The sequence below is a fragment of the Silurus meridionalis genome, chromosome 5, assembly GCF_014805685.1.
Source record: "Silurus meridionalis isolate SWU-2019-XX chromosome 5, ASM1480568v1, whole genome shotgun sequence".
Taxonomy (NCBI): Eukaryota; Metazoa; Chordata; class Actinopteri; order Siluriformes; family Siluridae; genus Silurus; species Silurus meridionalis.
This window is the reverse complement of record NC_060888.1, coordinates 23,121,142-23,137,502: the sequence shown is the minus strand read 5'-3', so window position 1 is coordinate 23,137,502 and position 16,361 is coordinate 23,121,142. Positions and strand designations below refer to the sequence as shown.

At 37.5% G+C, this 16,361-nt stretch overlaps 1 protein-coding gene across 3 annotated transcripts in view; it reads left to right on the top strand.

Moving 5' to 3' along the window:
• Positions 1-14,724, top strand: part of cacna2d4b (calcium channel, voltage-dependent, alpha 2/delta subunit 4b) — a 34,854-nt gene extending 20,130 nt beyond the window's left edge. The window contains exons 25-39 of one of the 3 annotated variants that reach the window (XM_046850198.1): positions 163-293; positions 537-605; positions 1,901-1,962; positions 2,067-2,081; positions 2,223-2,267; positions 3,552-3,614; positions 7,980-8,050; positions 8,341-8,416; positions 8,647-8,699; positions 8,781-8,836; positions 10,951-10,971; positions 11,260-11,377; positions 12,222-12,337; positions 13,276-13,358; positions 14,455-14,724. In XM_046850198.1, coding sequence (XP_046706154.1) covers positions 163-293; positions 537-605; positions 1,901-1,962; positions 2,067-2,081; positions 2,223-2,267; positions 3,552-3,614; positions 7,980-8,050; positions 8,341-8,416; positions 8,647-8,699; positions 8,781-8,836; positions 10,951-10,971; positions 11,260-11,377; positions 12,222-12,337; positions 13,276-13,358; positions 14,455-14,547 — 1,072 coding nt within the window. In that variant the 3' untranslated portion in view covers positions 14,548-14,724. Of the gene's footprint in view, positions 1-162; positions 294-536; positions 606-1,900; positions 1,963-2,066; positions 2,082-2,222; positions 2,268-3,551; positions 3,615-7,979; positions 8,051-8,340; positions 8,417-8,646; positions 8,700-8,780; positions 8,837-10,950; positions 10,972-11,259; positions 11,378-12,221; positions 12,338-13,275; positions 13,359-14,454 lie in introns of those variants that run through there. The other 2 variants (XR_006925911.1, XM_046850199.1) reach the window with 2 other exon arrangements.
• Positions 14,725-16,361: the final 1,637 nt, after the last annotated feature.

Here is a 16,361-nt window from a genome sequence, read left to right as displayed (position 1 = left end):
TTATTGTAAAAAGCTAATGTTTGCCATTGACTTTCCTGGTTGTTAGCTGTCATTGTGAAGAGCTTTGAACAAACTGTGGGAAACAATGAAAGGGACAATTTTGTAAACTTTATATCTCATTATATTTGACATATTTTTATTATCTCATCCATGTAAAATCAGGAACTTTTTAACCCCAGTGGACAAGGAGAATCTCTTTACTATGGATCATCACCCTATCTGGTATCGTCTGGCAGCTGAGAACAAACCGGGACAGTTTTATTATTACGTACCTGTTGACGATATCAATAAAGGTATACTCACTGAATGTAATTTTCTTCAGTCAGTGTTAACATTAAATAACATAACATAACATATAACATAACATAACATAACATAACATAACATAACATAACATTATGGTCATTTTACTAGGAGTTTCTAGCTCAGTATAAAAATCAGCATCAGCATTTTCATTATTATGAATTATTATTATTAATTTTACCAATAGAGTTTTATACTAAAAAGACATGAACTGCATGTGTTTTTTCTTACAGAAAAGAACATGTTGATAGCAGTGACTGCTGTAACTGTGACTGCACAGAACAGAATAGCATTGGCTGGAGGTACAGTATCAGGAAAACTAACTTGAAACACAAGCCTTTACTCTTATAGCTACTTTATACATGTGTTTATTATTATACTTGAATAGCAAAGTTTGACATATCATAAAAAGAGTATGCACACCTTTAAACATGTCTATAAACTATGTAGTTATGGGATTCATTATCAAAATAAGTGTGAAAGACTTAAAACATATTATGAAACATTTCACAGTTGAAACTTCAAAACAATGTCTCCAATAATCATTGTCAATTTTATAGGGGGCGCCTTTACTTCTGGAGCTGCATACACATTTACTATGCATAATCTAATTCACTAAAAAAGTACAGTATTCATTTTATGTAAAAGATTTAAGTAAAAAAAACTGTTTTTGATAAATCTAAAATAATGAAAGTGGGAGTTAATCTCTAGTTTCTCCAAAGATGCCAATGTACTTTTACATGTACGCTAATTTTCCTCTCATTCATTATACATGTTATTTATACACTGCACTTGTTAAGGGAGAATTGCTGAACTTATCATAACAGAATAATCTCTAAATGACTACTGAACAAAATAGAAAAAAAAAATAATTTTTAGATGTCACAAATACACTTGTAACATTAGGAAGTTAGCATAAGCTAAAAAAACAATGAAAAATGATTCATTCTGATTAACATAAAGCACATATTAATACTGATTCTCTAAAAGCTGATTTCAGGTCCCATCATCCATCAGTGTATATTAGAACAGCTTGTTCCTGTCTACTTATCAATGCAACTCTGGGACAGGGCAAGTGAGAAGAAGTGGTAGAGAGAATGTGAGAGAGAGAGAGAGAGAGAGAGAGAGAGAGAGAGAGAGAGAGAGAGAGAGAGAGAGAGAGAGAGAGAGAGAGAGAGAGAGAGGAATGAGGGCTGGAGATAGAAGTCAGTTTAAGCAGCATGCCAGTGTACTAATACAAATATATTTTATTGTATTCATATCTTTAAAGAACAGTTTACACTAACGGGACCTGGCCGACGCCTTTTTCCAGAGTGTCAGTGTTATCCCAGTTATACCAGTGAGCAATTAAAGGTTAAGGGCCTTGCTCAAGTGCAGTGGCAGCTTGGTTTTGCTGGGATTTGAACCCATGACCTTCTTATTAAAGTTCAACATTTTATTAAATGAGTTACCACTTTTCAGTTTGCTAAAGAATATATGTTTTTTAAATATATGATGTCTGAATTGGAATTAAAGCACAAATCTACTCATGTGTTAACGTTGCAAGTAGGCTGATGAAGCTCCACATACTTAGTTTAATTTCTGATCTTTTATTTAGCAATTGGACTTCAAATGTCATTAAATCTACTCGAAAGAAGATTCTGGGCCACAGCTAAAGAGGTAAACAATGAACCTGACCTTTCTGAATAGTAAACACCACATCAGAGACCCACAATTTAAACATCTGCATTCATTTCTCTTCAATTGTTTTTCCCTCCAAACAGGCAGATGACACGGATGTAAGTATACATAAAATAGCCAAACAAAATAGCAGCATTTTCAAGAATTACTGTACTGTATAGCAAACTGTATTCCAAGTAATAAAATATACCTACTATAGGTTGTATTATTTGACTTTTGTTTTTTCTTTCTCATTGTAGTGCAGTAATGTGGATGGGTTGTGTCCTCTGAGCTGTGAAAGCATTGTGAGTACATATATTTCTTTCAGTTATTGTGCACTAGCTTTGTTGTGTAATATTTATTTGCTGTTATACCACAGTGCTGTCTAATTCTTGATGCTGATTGGTCAGAAGGTGTTGAAGTAATCTGTATGACAGCAGCTCAGATGGATGTATAATAACTTTTTTTTTTAAAACAGACTTCCATTTATTTGAAAATTGTTTCAAACTGGCAAATTGCTGTGGTATAAGAGGACTTAAATGCAAGAAAATTTTGGAACTAGGATTTGGCGACCCTGAGGTGTCGACAATAGTTTGGAATGAGTGCGACCTCCTTTAGAACTCCTTGCCATTAGTTATAATGGAGCAGTCAGTGGTGCTGATTACTGTAAAAACTGTTATAGATCATTTTAATAGCCATTCGTTCATGTGAGATAGTGACGTCTTTGGTCCTTATACAGTTCCGGTGTTCGAACGGCCAGAGAATATTGAGGCTGTTTAAGCTGCTATCCTTAGGAGCCTTCTCCGCTCCGTTCGACAACATGCATTAGCTATATATTGAGCTGTTTCTTAGAAATTACACACCCATGTTGTAATCGCATTAGCAGATGGGACACCATCATGACATCCTAACTGGTAATGACATTTAACTTTTTCTTGCGAAGTAAAATTTCCCAATTCCCTGTGCCACCCTTTACTGTAGTTTGTGCGTTTACAGGGAAATAACAGCTCCACTTCATGTAAGGCCCCATCCAGCCTCTCTGTTGTTGACAATTCTTCTATAAGAGTCACTTGTCAGAGAACCACCAGAAACACCCCTCTTTAGCGCTCAACACTCCCGCTCAGCCTCTCCTACTAATCACCTACACCTGTTTCCCCTTAATTGAGTCCCTTTTAGTTGCCGTCTGATCTACAGTATACATACCTCAGAACACTTGGACTTCCCACGGATCCCGCGTTCCCCGTATTCCTCGCTTCAGCCAAGTTCATTATTTCCAGCACTCCCTTCTCTGAAACTTCATTGTTTGCTCTGTTAAGATCAGTAAACTTCACTTTGCTTCACTCCCGGTTTCCGACGCCTGGTATTCCGTGACAACACCTCTGATGTGTTTCACTGCTTACTTATCGAAAGTACAAAAGGAATTACCTTTACCTAGTTTTATAAGTGCTATCGAATATCAGGAGTTAAACTGAGCATTTAACTAAAATAATAATTGATCGATCTTTTTCAAACTCCCTTGAGAAAGAATATTCTATTTCAAAACTTATATAAAAGATCAACAATGTTTTTTGTTTTTTTTACTGTGACAGGATATTAACTGTTACCTGGTGGACAACAATGGGTTCATAGTGATCTCTAAGGAGAGAAGTGACGTGAGTATGAAACTTCTGTCATCATTTATCTAGAGGCAAATTTATTAACGGTGCTTGAAAACCATCACTATAAAATTGCTCATTTGTAATATTCTTTGTATTTTGTCCTGCAGTTTTCATACCAGCACCACAAAGCATCCTCAAATCAAGCAGCCTGTTAGTGCGACGTATGCGATTACGTTTTTAAAAATTTGATCACATGACAAAATTGCGATTTCTTTTTCCCATATAAAATGAATGGGGGCAAAAATAACAACACAAAAAAATTAATAAATAACCTGGTGAGACAGGGCATAAACCAGCCATGGGGGGGAGGCGAGAGATCATTAGGAGTAACAAAATGGGCAGGGACATAAAACTACAGGAACACAGACATGTGACATATCAATGGTCTTGGTCTAATGTGGGGAATTGCATTGTGGGTAATAGTGATGTCGCCTTATTTCTACATTAGAAACTACATTATTTATTGTTCTTTTTGTTCTGCTTTATGCAAAAACAACATTCCAGTTAGAATTGTTAATAGTAATAGTTCATGTTCTTTACTTGTAGTACATGTACTTATTTTGATCACCAATGCAATCACTCTACTACACAATTTGTCCTGTTATCATTACATGTATGCAAAACATATCCAACATCATGGAAAAATGTTAAGGATATCTGTTCCTCTAAACATACTGGAATGGAAAGGTCCTTTCCACTAGGTTTAGCATACATGTAATGATAGCAGGACAATTTGTGTAGTAGCGGGATGCATAGGTGAATTCCACATACCACACACCTAGCTTAAGCACTTTTGAAAAGCTAGAGAGAGTTTATTTCCAGTTATGTTATATTTAGGTTTGTTAGTTTTTAGTATGAGATCAGTGAAATAGGCCCACCTTTAGATTAGGAGGTGGATCAGGAAAGACGGTATGATGGAAGTTAGTGGTCATGATGGGCCTGAGGATGCAGCTTCTGCTGGCTCTGCTGTATGCTCTCCACCCGGCTGGTAAATGTTGTATCCACCACTTAATAGACAAAGGATCACAATGTTAGCAAAAACTAGAGGTTGACCCATATGGGTTTTTCTCTGGTCAATGCAGATATTTAGAAATCAGGGCAGCGGTTGGCCGACATATGATTGTTGGCCGATATGTTTGGCCAATTTTCTTTTTTTCTCCCTCTTCATCTTATAAAATCTAACAGTTAATTAATAAGACATGATACTGGAAACATTTATTGAACACAAGCCTCTTCAATTAGTGCACCTGTTAGCAGCTTTGGTACCCGAGCCTCCCTTTAGCTTAAACTACAGCTGATTAAAGGTTCACTAACAATACAGTTCTAAATGTATTCTCATTCTCTCTCCAAAAGCAGCATCATATTTAACCAATGAAGTATATGCTGCTAGATAAAGAACAAAGAGTGTTATAAGAACTTAAAGCCCAGGACACGCCAAGCTGACGGTCGGCCGTTGGGCAACGTCGGGTTAACACTCAATGGACTATAGTACTTATAAAAATAGAAAGTATGAGCAATTGTAATAGTAATAGCACCACTAAAAGATTAAGTGCCTACAAAAGTATTTTTTAAGGGGAACATAAAATTATAAAAAACAAACTCACCTGTAGTTTTATTGTAGTAGACATTAATTATTTCCAGCTGAAGATTACTGTCGCTATAATAACTTACTGTTGCGTCTATCCCATGCTCATCACTAATGACTTCCCAGAACTGAGGGGACCAAAAACAATTGTAAAAGGGGGGAAAAAACGTTCTGTTTTTGCCTCTTAATCTTAAAGCAAAGCTAGACTGACATGCCGACTGAACCAGCATATAAGAGACCTTTAAGTCACCAATCTAACTCATTCCTCTGGAGAAAAGGGAGTCTGAATGGTCTCTAAAACCATTTCAGGCTGTTTGGGCAAAGCCTTTTCACATCAACATATAATCTCTGGGCATCAATTCAAGTTGAACATTTTGTTATTCAGACAGCAAGAGTGTAAAATAAAGTGGTCGAACCAGAAACAAGTGGCCATGTTAACAGCAGGGAGCGCGCAAAAGCTAAAAGCTTTCGTCCGGGTTTTAACACTTTTAGAAATTCCTCAGTCACTAACAATTTGGATGCGATTATAGAAAGATACGATTATAGAAAAGCAACAGGACTTTCTCTCATTCCATCGATTCACAGTTCACGTAAAAACCAAAGTCAACCACGTTTGTTTGCCGAAGTCAAATTGACCTGTGACACCACAGTAACGGCTGTTTATAGAGATTGGGAAATCAGTCCAGCGTTCCCAATTGGTCGAGTTATACGTCATATGCCACTCTCTCAAACCATCCCATTGGTGGAGAATTGTCGTTGAGTCGATTATGTCTATTAGTTGAAATTACATACACTCGCTTCTGATTGGATAATGTTGCAATAGTTTACTTTCTACGTTTAATTTTTTTATATATATACAAAAGGATTTTTTTTATGCGGGAAAAAATAAACGTGCTCAGACATGGGCGTTTGACATGTCAAAGCACTTGCAACTTTGGGGGAAGATGAATGGTGGGTAAATCAGCAGCAACACATGCATCTTAGCCTCGCCCACCACACCATATGTGATTGCTAAACTCGTGTCAACGAGGAAGTGAGACACGTTAAACTAGTGATGGGAGGTCTGTCTCTTTTCAAAAGTTCAGCTCTTTTGGCTCGCCTGCCTTCGGCTACTATGGCTGCCAAATGGCTCTTCATCTAGTCTCATTTAGACCCTTCTATTTTAGCTTAAATTGAGCGATTATGAATGGTTTGTGTGTTGGTTAGCAATATTTTATTTAGTGTTTTCACAAAAGCCTTATTTTATGCATTTTTTCGTTACAAAAAAAATACACAGTTACCATTGTAGGAAAGCATTCCCCTTCGGTTGTGTTTTTTACGTTTCATCACTGTCAGTAGATGCAGTCATAGTGTCTGTGTATGGCCAAGGGGAATTCAAAAAAGAGTCTGCTATTAGGCATGCCTCTTCAAACCTCAGGTGGTCTAGAAGAACCTCATGCTTGAAGAGCTCAGTTGCATTAACAGGGAGAAGGTTATCAAGGCCTATCTTAAACGAGCGAACTCGCTAGGGTCACAACGGGTGAAACTTGGAATTGTTGGCTGTGGGCCCCTATAGGACATCTCTGGACATACAGTGCTGTGAAGCCAGCCCACCAGAGAAGGGTATGGCAGATTATGAATTGTATCAGGCTGTGGGGGTGTCTTGTAGGCATATGTGTCCGCATCTGATTTAAAGAAACTCTCCCTAGGTGGTGCTTGGGTTCTGCAGGGAGTAGGTTGTGGAATATAGAGCACTGGTTTGGGCACCACTGCCACAGGTGGTCTATAAATGGTTCTAGGTAATAGGACTGGAGTCGCTTTGATTTGCTGTGGTTGAGGAGCTGATAAAACTGACTGCTGCTTTACTGTTAAATTCTGCATATCGTTATAAAGGATCTGTAACTGTTGGATTTCCTCCTGAAGGGCCATCTGAGTTTCACGCAGTTGCCTATTTTCCCTTTGCTGATCTTGAAGTTTGTGCATAATGGATGAGTGCAGTCTCATCTTCTGTAGCAAGGGCTCCTCTTCTAAATCACTGTCAAAGGGTGGTGTGGTGAACCACGGTCTATCCAGTTGTCTATCAACATGGGAATATGGAGCACTCATAGCTCTAGTAGCGCAGGCTCTCGTAGGAAGGTTGCTCTGACACCCTGTCTCTGAGGTAAGCGCATGATCCGGCTCGAAGGACAACAAAATTTAAGGAAATTTATCCATGTACGCTGATCAGGAGATTGTACTCGCCCCGGTGTGTCAGTTAAAACACAGTACAGGATTCAGAACACTCAAACTTTACTGGATTTATAGTCCGTGTGTGGTGTAATTCTTGTCATCTGCCAGCTACTGTTCTATAGGTTGCACGATGTCGTACATCGGCTGCTGCTCAGTTCTGGCGTTTTGAGTGCACAGTCGAGAGCGGTGCACGGTGATGTCACAGAGGTAAATTATCATGAATGGCACTGAGAATTTCCCCGCCTAGTGGTGAAGCATGGAAACACAGCCGAAGGGGGAATGTTTTCCTACAACTGTTGTTTAACATTTTAATCAGTACTTTAAATGAACAACTGTAAGTGTGAGTCGGCTCTTCTCATACACTACAAAGAATCAGCACAGAGTTGGCTTGTTTGCGGATTACACATCACTACGTCAAACCGTTAAGCACGGTCAAAGGACTCACATTATGCACGTCAGTGCCATAAATAGTTAATCCCTTATCAAATCCTTCATACCTCTAAAATAAGAGCAATACAGTGTGACAGACAATCTCACTCACTGCTGCAAATTCATGTCTAACACAGGTTGGAAAATTCTTTGGGGAAGTCGATGGATCAGTAATGGCCCAGCTCCTCAAATCAGGCTTGTTTAAAAGGTAACTAGTTTCCCCCTGGACTTACAGTAAGAAAGGAATAAAACACAGCACTGCATGTGGGTATAGAAAAGTAAAAATACCGTTAAGAATTATTATGTTGTAAAAGCAATGTTTAATCAGTTAAACAGTAATCAGTTAATCAGTAATCACACTTTCATCTGTCTCCAGGTGTGTAAGATTATATAAACGAGATATAAAGGAAAAAAATGTAAGAATAGAAATAGTATAAAGGATTAAAATGTGTGAACTTTTCATCGTATAAAAATGAATTCTTCTACTCCTGTCTACAGGGAGACTTTGTATGACTACCAGGCCATGTGCAAGAACAGCCATCATCACGCAAGTGCAGCTCGACCCCTGCTGAGTGTACATTTCTTTAGACTCTTAGCACAGTGTTCCTTCTAGCAAGCATTTTTACATTCTCATAAAGATGACTCAGTCGGATTGTTGATGAATCAGCTGAAAATCTCCAGTGTATTTATATGAGCACACTATTTGCACTCACAAACACTTGCAATCTCTGAAGACATTACTATATAAAGCTGTATTATGACCAGTCCTTCCAGTTAATGTGCTTATCATTTATTTTTTTGCAGCCTTTCTACAACCTGATGGCAGTAGTCAAGTGGCTTTTCTCCAACCTCATAATGTAAGTTACGATTTTTTGCATTTTCATTTTTAAAAATAGTTCTATTCCTGCTCTGAAACTTTTTGCGTTCTTTGCTTTCAGGTTTTTTTTGGAGTTTAACATCAGTGGGCTGTGGCATAACGGCTTTCTGGTAGACGGTGGGTTCTAACAGTCAACATATATCATATATTTTGTTCAGTGTAGGTATTAAGAGTACAAGCATAAGAATCTGACAGTTTGGATCAATGCACTGATGGCAGTTAAATACAGTTTTAAAGATTGGATTTATTTAGAAAGGATTATGATTTTTTTATTTTATTACTATGTGGTTTATGTGTAAATAAATAAGCAAGGTGATGTACTTGATTTGGAGGTGACTGGAGACTACTGGTATTTTAAATTATGGTTGAAGATTACTCAATCACAGTAGTGCAACAACAGATTTAGTGGTAGCATCAAATAGCCGATTTAGTGCTATTGTAAATGAAATTATAAGAAATTGTGATCAAAATCGTACTGTATTATATTCATCAGTGGCGGGCGGTCAGGGCCAGCGAAGCCTTCTCTGCTGGCCTAAACACTATCAGAAGCACTGACCTACACTGACTACCTAAATTCTAATATTTGTTCCATTGAAATTGTATTCATTTATTCCCAATAGTCTATTCTCTTCATTTCTTAGCATTTTTCTTGGCTGCACTGCTTCCAGTACTTGTATGTGGATGTTAGATATTTTGTCCAATCAGATTTCAGCCTCTATGTGCTGACATGTCAATCTAATCTGCCCAGGGCCTGCAAAGTCTGTTCTGCAGGACTTTTTTTACTATAGTATCCTTAATAAATAGATCTGTTTCTTTAACCAATTAGATTTCATATTCGTCCTCTGACTGGATAGTCAGAGGGAAACTGTTAGAGGTTACACGTGTGTAGCGCTCTGCACATATTAATACGTCTAAGGTCTGAGTTAGCCTTTTAACGACTACTATGCTGGTATTCACTGGTCTGGAAGTGGCGAACAAACCCTTTTCCAGTGAACACTTCCAGACCAGTAAATACGAGCGGTACCACTGGATTTCAGCCTCTGAGGAGCGGTGCAAATTATGAGTCTGCATCTCGGGTGAGTAGATTGGATTTATTTAAATGTTTAATGGTTTTGTCAAGTTATTAGACAAAAGTTGATTCAGAACTGCTCCAGATGATGTAAGTGCACAGCTGTGGTTGTAGTGTAGAGGTATGGAGCCTTAACTGGGTTTATTGCTTTAGTAAAATGGTATTCAGCCTCCGTATGTAAAATTCCTCTCTCTCTGTAATGCCGTGTAACGCGGTGTTATATTGTGTTTCTGTATAGTATTGATGGTTTATTGATGGGTATAATCGTGACGTGATGGTGGTATTAAGAGGTGGATTAAGTCGGGTAAGTCCCCACTGAAGGCCCAGGCTACAAATGCATGGTCCGCCAGAGTATCTGCAAGAGTGAAAAGGAAAGTTTATAGGACTGTGGTGAGACCGGCTGTGTTGTACAGTTTGGAGACGGTGTCAGCTGAAGGTGGCAGAGTTGAAGTTTAATTTTCATTAGAAGTGACAACGATGGACAGGATTAGAAATGAGTTTATTAGCGGGACTGTGCAGATAGGGCTTTTTTAGAGACAAGGTGAGAGAAGCACGATTGAGGTGGTTTGGCGATGTGCAGAGAAGTACATCGGTAGAATAATGCAGAGGATGGAGCCACCAGACAAGGAGAAGGTTTATGGATATGGTGAGGGAAGACTGGTTCATTTGAAAGAGGCAGATGTAGAAAACAAGGTGGTATGGAGATGGATGATTTGCTGTGGTGAACTTGAATGGGAGCAGCCAAAAAAAAATGAAGAAAAAGAAGACTGTAACATTCATTGATGCAATTAAAAAATTTAAAAAAAATCTAAATTGCATTGTATTATGCAATAACATATTAAGTCTTATTGTTGCCTTAACAATCAAAAACAAATCATAGCATCTGTCAGATATCAAATTGTTGCCTTAAGAATCAAAATTGTATGACACAGTATGGAAGCACAGGACAAAATGTGTTTAATCTCAACGTCCTCAGCCTGCATAACCATTACCATTGTGCTACATCTAAAACTCCCATCATGCTGTTTTTATAACCTCATGCCTCATATTATTTTCATTTCATCTCATTTCTGCATGTTCCCTATTATCATACCTGTATTGTGCCTGTACCCTTGTTGTCTGCTGGTCTATGTCCTCCTGTCTGTCCCTCACTGTCTCACAGCCAAGTCAGGATATCACACTAGTAAGTATTTTCACTGTCTTACATAATTAACCATATGCATCAGTTGTCTGTGTGTATTTGAGCATTCTACTAACCCTGCACCAATCCTTTGATTACGATTCCTTCCCCTGTCTTTAACAGAATCAGTAGAATGCAGTGTACAGTACACATTATAGCTATGTAGGATAGCACATTGTTATTTGAGCAAAGACTATACCCTAGAAATCAGAACCAGGAGCCATCAGTGTTTTCCCACATAGATAGAAAGATTGTGTTGTAAAATGCATGGTTTCTTTCTCTCTCTCACAGCACACAAACAGAAGAAGGTGGAATCCATGGTGCCCTGTAACACTGAATATCCCGGATTCATATACGACACCTCCATCAGGGAGACCAACAGCATTATTAAGTGTGGTCGCTGTCAAAAGTGAGAATATAAATTGTGGTGGGAAAATGACTTAAAAAAAGTCTTGCACTTGATGAGTAAAAGCAAAAGAAAAAGGTTCATTTGGCACTTCTGAAGAAAGTGGGCATCTTTGTTCTCTCTGAAAATGAGCAGGCAGAAAAAGCATTCTCTACCATGTAACAAAGGAAAGCAGTTTTAGCATCCCCTCCCTGCAGTCAACTAGCATGTGAGGGCTTTTGGAAAAAAGTAGAAACAAAGCAGAAACAGTTACAGATACTTTTGGCCACTACAGAACCCACCTCAGTTAGAAAATTCAAGACATAACATACATTTCATAGTTGTAAACTAAAATCATATATAATTTACATTATATTATATTTTCATACAGTAACCTGATATATAAATTATATATATATTTCTATTCTAGCAGAGTTCTCAAATCTGATTGGTCATTTTTTTGTTCACATGATTTTAAATGTTATTGTTTCTATATCAAAAGCTCATGCGACAGATAAACTGGTGAAAAATGCAAATATTTAACATGCAAATTCATCATTGAAGTTGGCTTTGTTTATTTAAACATTTGTGGAAGGAGTCTCCAGTGTCAGTGCTTTGTAACAGACAGCTTTTCACCACTGGAATTTCTTCAAGTGACACTAGAGAATTTTTAGTCCTTTTGGCATTTTTATTTTGCATAAAAAGAACAAAACACTTCAAAATGTTAAGCTGTTATAGGAAATAAAGAAAAGTCAGGGAAGTAATGGTATCCAGTATTTTAACCCTTATAATAAAAAGTTATTGCATTCTATGTAAGATTAGATGATGATAATGATGAAGATGATGATGATGATGTATTGCATTGCAGGATGTTTGTGCTCCAGCAGGTTTTAAACAGTAACTTGGTGATGCTGGTGGTGCAAGCAGACTGTGACTGCTCACGCCAGTACTCCCCCATCACCCTTACACCGAGAGAAGTCAAATATATCCTGTTCCAACTTTTTATAACCTCCAATGTCTTAGCTACCAAAAATATTTTTAGGTAGGAAACTTTTATGTTTTAGGGTTTAGTGGTGCTTGATGCATGTTAATATTTTTTTTATAGTCATTTTAGTGATTTGCATATTTTCCCTGTATGTGTTACTGTGTTCTCTCTGTGCTTTATGGGCTTTTGTCATATACTCATTGCATTGTAGGCAGATCGTTTGCAAATTGGCTGTAGTGTGTGTGCCCAGTTGGGCACTGTGATGGGCTTCCCCCGTGGCCCTCTGTTGGATAACCTTTATAGAAAATGTATATATAGATGGATGGATAGATAGATACAGTTTTATTGTCATTGCATAGCAAATAGTAGCAATTGTGCAATTTTACAAGTGCAGATAAATAAGCAAATATATGTACAGCATGTAGTATATGAATGGATAAATATACAGCAAATTAATATAAAGGTTCTGGCAGTGAAAGATATGCATTAACTGTTGAGTAAGTGAATATAAGTAAGTAATATATAGGCTCCGAGCAATGTAAAAAGGGACAGGTGGACAAATGGATGGTTATTGATGTGGGTTGTAAGTCTTTTTTTTGCATGAATCCATAAGCCTTAAATTGGTAAATTAAGATGGCAAACATGATGGAGTTGGCATGAAAGCCGAAGCTAGGGAAGCTGATCTTTTCAAACAGAATGTTCAGATGACATAGTGGGGCAGTTGGACAGACACCAGGACTAAAGCACTGCTGTTTAGATTGATCTGTTTAGGTTAGAGAAGACTTCTCGTTGCTGCCACCATCAAAGTCAAAGAATATTGTGGGTAATGTAGGAAAGTGTGAACCAAACCTTGTCAATAAAAGATGTTCAAACTAAAAAGTTAAACTCAGATTTTAATCAGATAACATATTCATATTTTTCCATAACTTCTGTGAACATAACGCAACAGTGAAATGCAACCGGATGAAATCACAGAAGATCCGCAGACGTCCCGAGTCCTGTCACGCATACCATCCTCATGTAAGCTGAACAACATTTAATGAACACAACATGACCATCAAACACCTACATGCTTGTTGAACATTCCACAGAGTCTATCTTTTTTCAGCTACTCTGACTTGCACTCTATTTTGGAACATCGTAAGACATTTGCTCATTCAACTGTGGTCCGGTGAGAAATTCTGGGTGTGTACTGAATGTTCCAGTTCATCCCAAAGGTTTTCACTGGGGTTGAGGTCAGAGCAGTGCAGAATATGTTTGGACCTCATTTGGGATACATGGTGAGGTGGAAAGGTGATAGCTTAGTGTTTAAGTCACTGAACTTTGGATCATAAGTTCAAATCCAAGCCACACCAAGCTTCTGCTCCTGGGCTCCTAAGCAAGGCCCTTAAACTCATACAGTAGCTATTCAGTTGTATGAATGAGAAATGTATATAAGTTGCTCTGAATAAGGGCATCTGCCAAATGGCACAAATAATTACACACACAATTATGGGTGGATAATATAATATTATACTAACATTAGAAAGTTTATTATGGAGGTCTTGATACTACTGAGAAAATCGCAATTTACTCAGCATAGGATGTTAATGAAGAATGTTCAATAAGGTGTATGAGCTCCTTGGACAAAAACGTAAATCACATCTAGCAAAATAAGTGCCATATTTTCAGTTGTGAACTAAGTAGAAGTAGATCTTTTTTGTACTTTAATAAAGTCCAAGTATAGGTCAAGTAAAGGACACTCAAGTGTAAAGTTTGCATGGTGGACACTTGGGTGTGTTTGGAGTTTGCATGTTCTCTGCATGCTTTGGTGGTTTCTTTCCTCAGACTTAAGACATGCATCATTTCAAAATCATTCATAATGCGCTCGCGCTTGTGTAATGCCATGGGTTGGCACCCCATTACGGGAGCCCCAATGGGATAAATTCACTAGAATAGGCTCTCGATCTGCTCCTTTGACTCTTTAAGCTTTACACATACAACACACAATGTATTAGAGGTTTGATTTGAGTCTTTGAGCTTCAGTGACAGGAAATTCTATGGTGTGTAATTATAATTAGTGGAAGTAGCCCTGATTATTCACATGGTGTAGTGAACGCTTTGTTCTTTATTACAGGAAAATGCTAAAGACTGTGGTGGGGCGTGTGGGATCTCCGTATCAGTGGCTCTTTTCTTCACATCCCTGGTCACATCACTGACTCTTCGCTGATGAACAAAGACAAACATCCGTCTGCTTCAGGCACTCGGGGGTATACACACTGCCTGCTGTTTTAGATCCAAGAACCTTTGGTGAACGCTGAACCACTGTGAAATCTTTACAGTGGACATGCATAATTGTGGCTGTAACCAAAGCATTTTGAAATAAACCTTGTACGATGCTGAAAGATGTGGACAATTACTAATGTCTGAGAAAGAAATGGCGGTTATGACATGCTAAGCCTGAGAGTGAGAGGCATTTTTATTTTGATGCATTATTTAATTTTTTTCTTTTTAAGTATGAAAATGATTATATAGTTTTTATAGTATTTATGTAATTAATTGTGTCATGTGATTGTTTATTATCAGTATGGCCTGGTTAATGCTGTATTATTCTAACACTTACTATTCCAATTAGAATTATTAAATCTTATTTTTCATGCCATGGCTTCAAACCTGAGCATCAAACAATCAGTAAATGCAATTTCACATTTTTATAATGATCCTATTTCAAACATCTACGTGGCTAAACTAAGCACATTAAATAAAATGTACACCTTCAGCTACACATGATATTATTCCAACTTAAATACAATATCCAAGACCATGATTTCATCAGGATGTGGTGCCAAAAGTTATCCAAGGATCCTGCTCAGGTGCAGGACCAGTTCCTGAAATCAACTGGAAATTCATGATGTTTCCACTGCACTCAAGTTAAAAGTGAAATGTGATGATTAGTTTGGGGAAAAGGAAAAGCAGAACATCGTTTGCCTCAATCAGGAATATTTAGCTTAATATTTACCTTATATTCTAATTTTTCAGCATTTATATTGATTGGCCAAAAGGTTCAGCTCTTTTGCCTGTTTACTTCAGGTGCATCTAAACATTCATAGGAATAAAGGTGCTAGCTAAAACAGATATAACAACCAATGAACTTCAATGTAAAGTCTTCTGACGTCTTTGAAATTATGGTTTTGAAATTGGATATGCTATACAAGCTTAGTCCATTTAGCAAGATAACGTCTGCTCCATAGAGTAATAAGGTTTAGGCTTTATCATGCTAAGCTAACATCACTTAATTTGATGAAATCAATCGAGCTATAAACAAAAAAAAAATACAAATTCCATTCTGAATACAGACATGACCAGATCACGTACACAAGACGTCGTCTTGGACACTTTCCTGCTAAACGGTGACGAACCCCCAACATGTGACCACTACACAACCAACATGACCATCAAACATATATTACTTTTTTATACGCTTAATGACTCAAGACAGCACTTTTAGTCAGAAAGTACCTGGGTTTTTTGGGACAACTTCAAGTAATCAAGCCACATTACCTATTAGATTAGATTAGATTAGATTAGATTAGATTAGATTAGATTAGATTCAACTTTATTGTCATTGTGCAGGGTACATGTACAGAGCCAATGAAATGCAGTTAGCATTTAACCAGAAGTGCATAGATAGCTTATTTACAGTGGCAGTGTAATAAATCAGGGTATGAGGATATACAGAAGGTGTAGTAATATGTACATATTAATAATATTAATTAAGATGATGAATAAAAATCACTATCCTGAAACTCTCATCCTGTCAGGTGATCTCTGGCTAGCATGAAAATATAGAGAACAAAATTGTTGGGCAAAAAGTCTTGTGGAAATTCTTTGTAGTAAGCTTGACGTCAGATCAATGGAGAGAGCAGAAAATATAACAGTATAAATGTTCATTATTATAATAATAAATAATTTTTAAATACATTTTCTTCTGCACGCCTAAATTATTATTCAGAGACCTTAATAATAAAGTGAACGAGCAACATG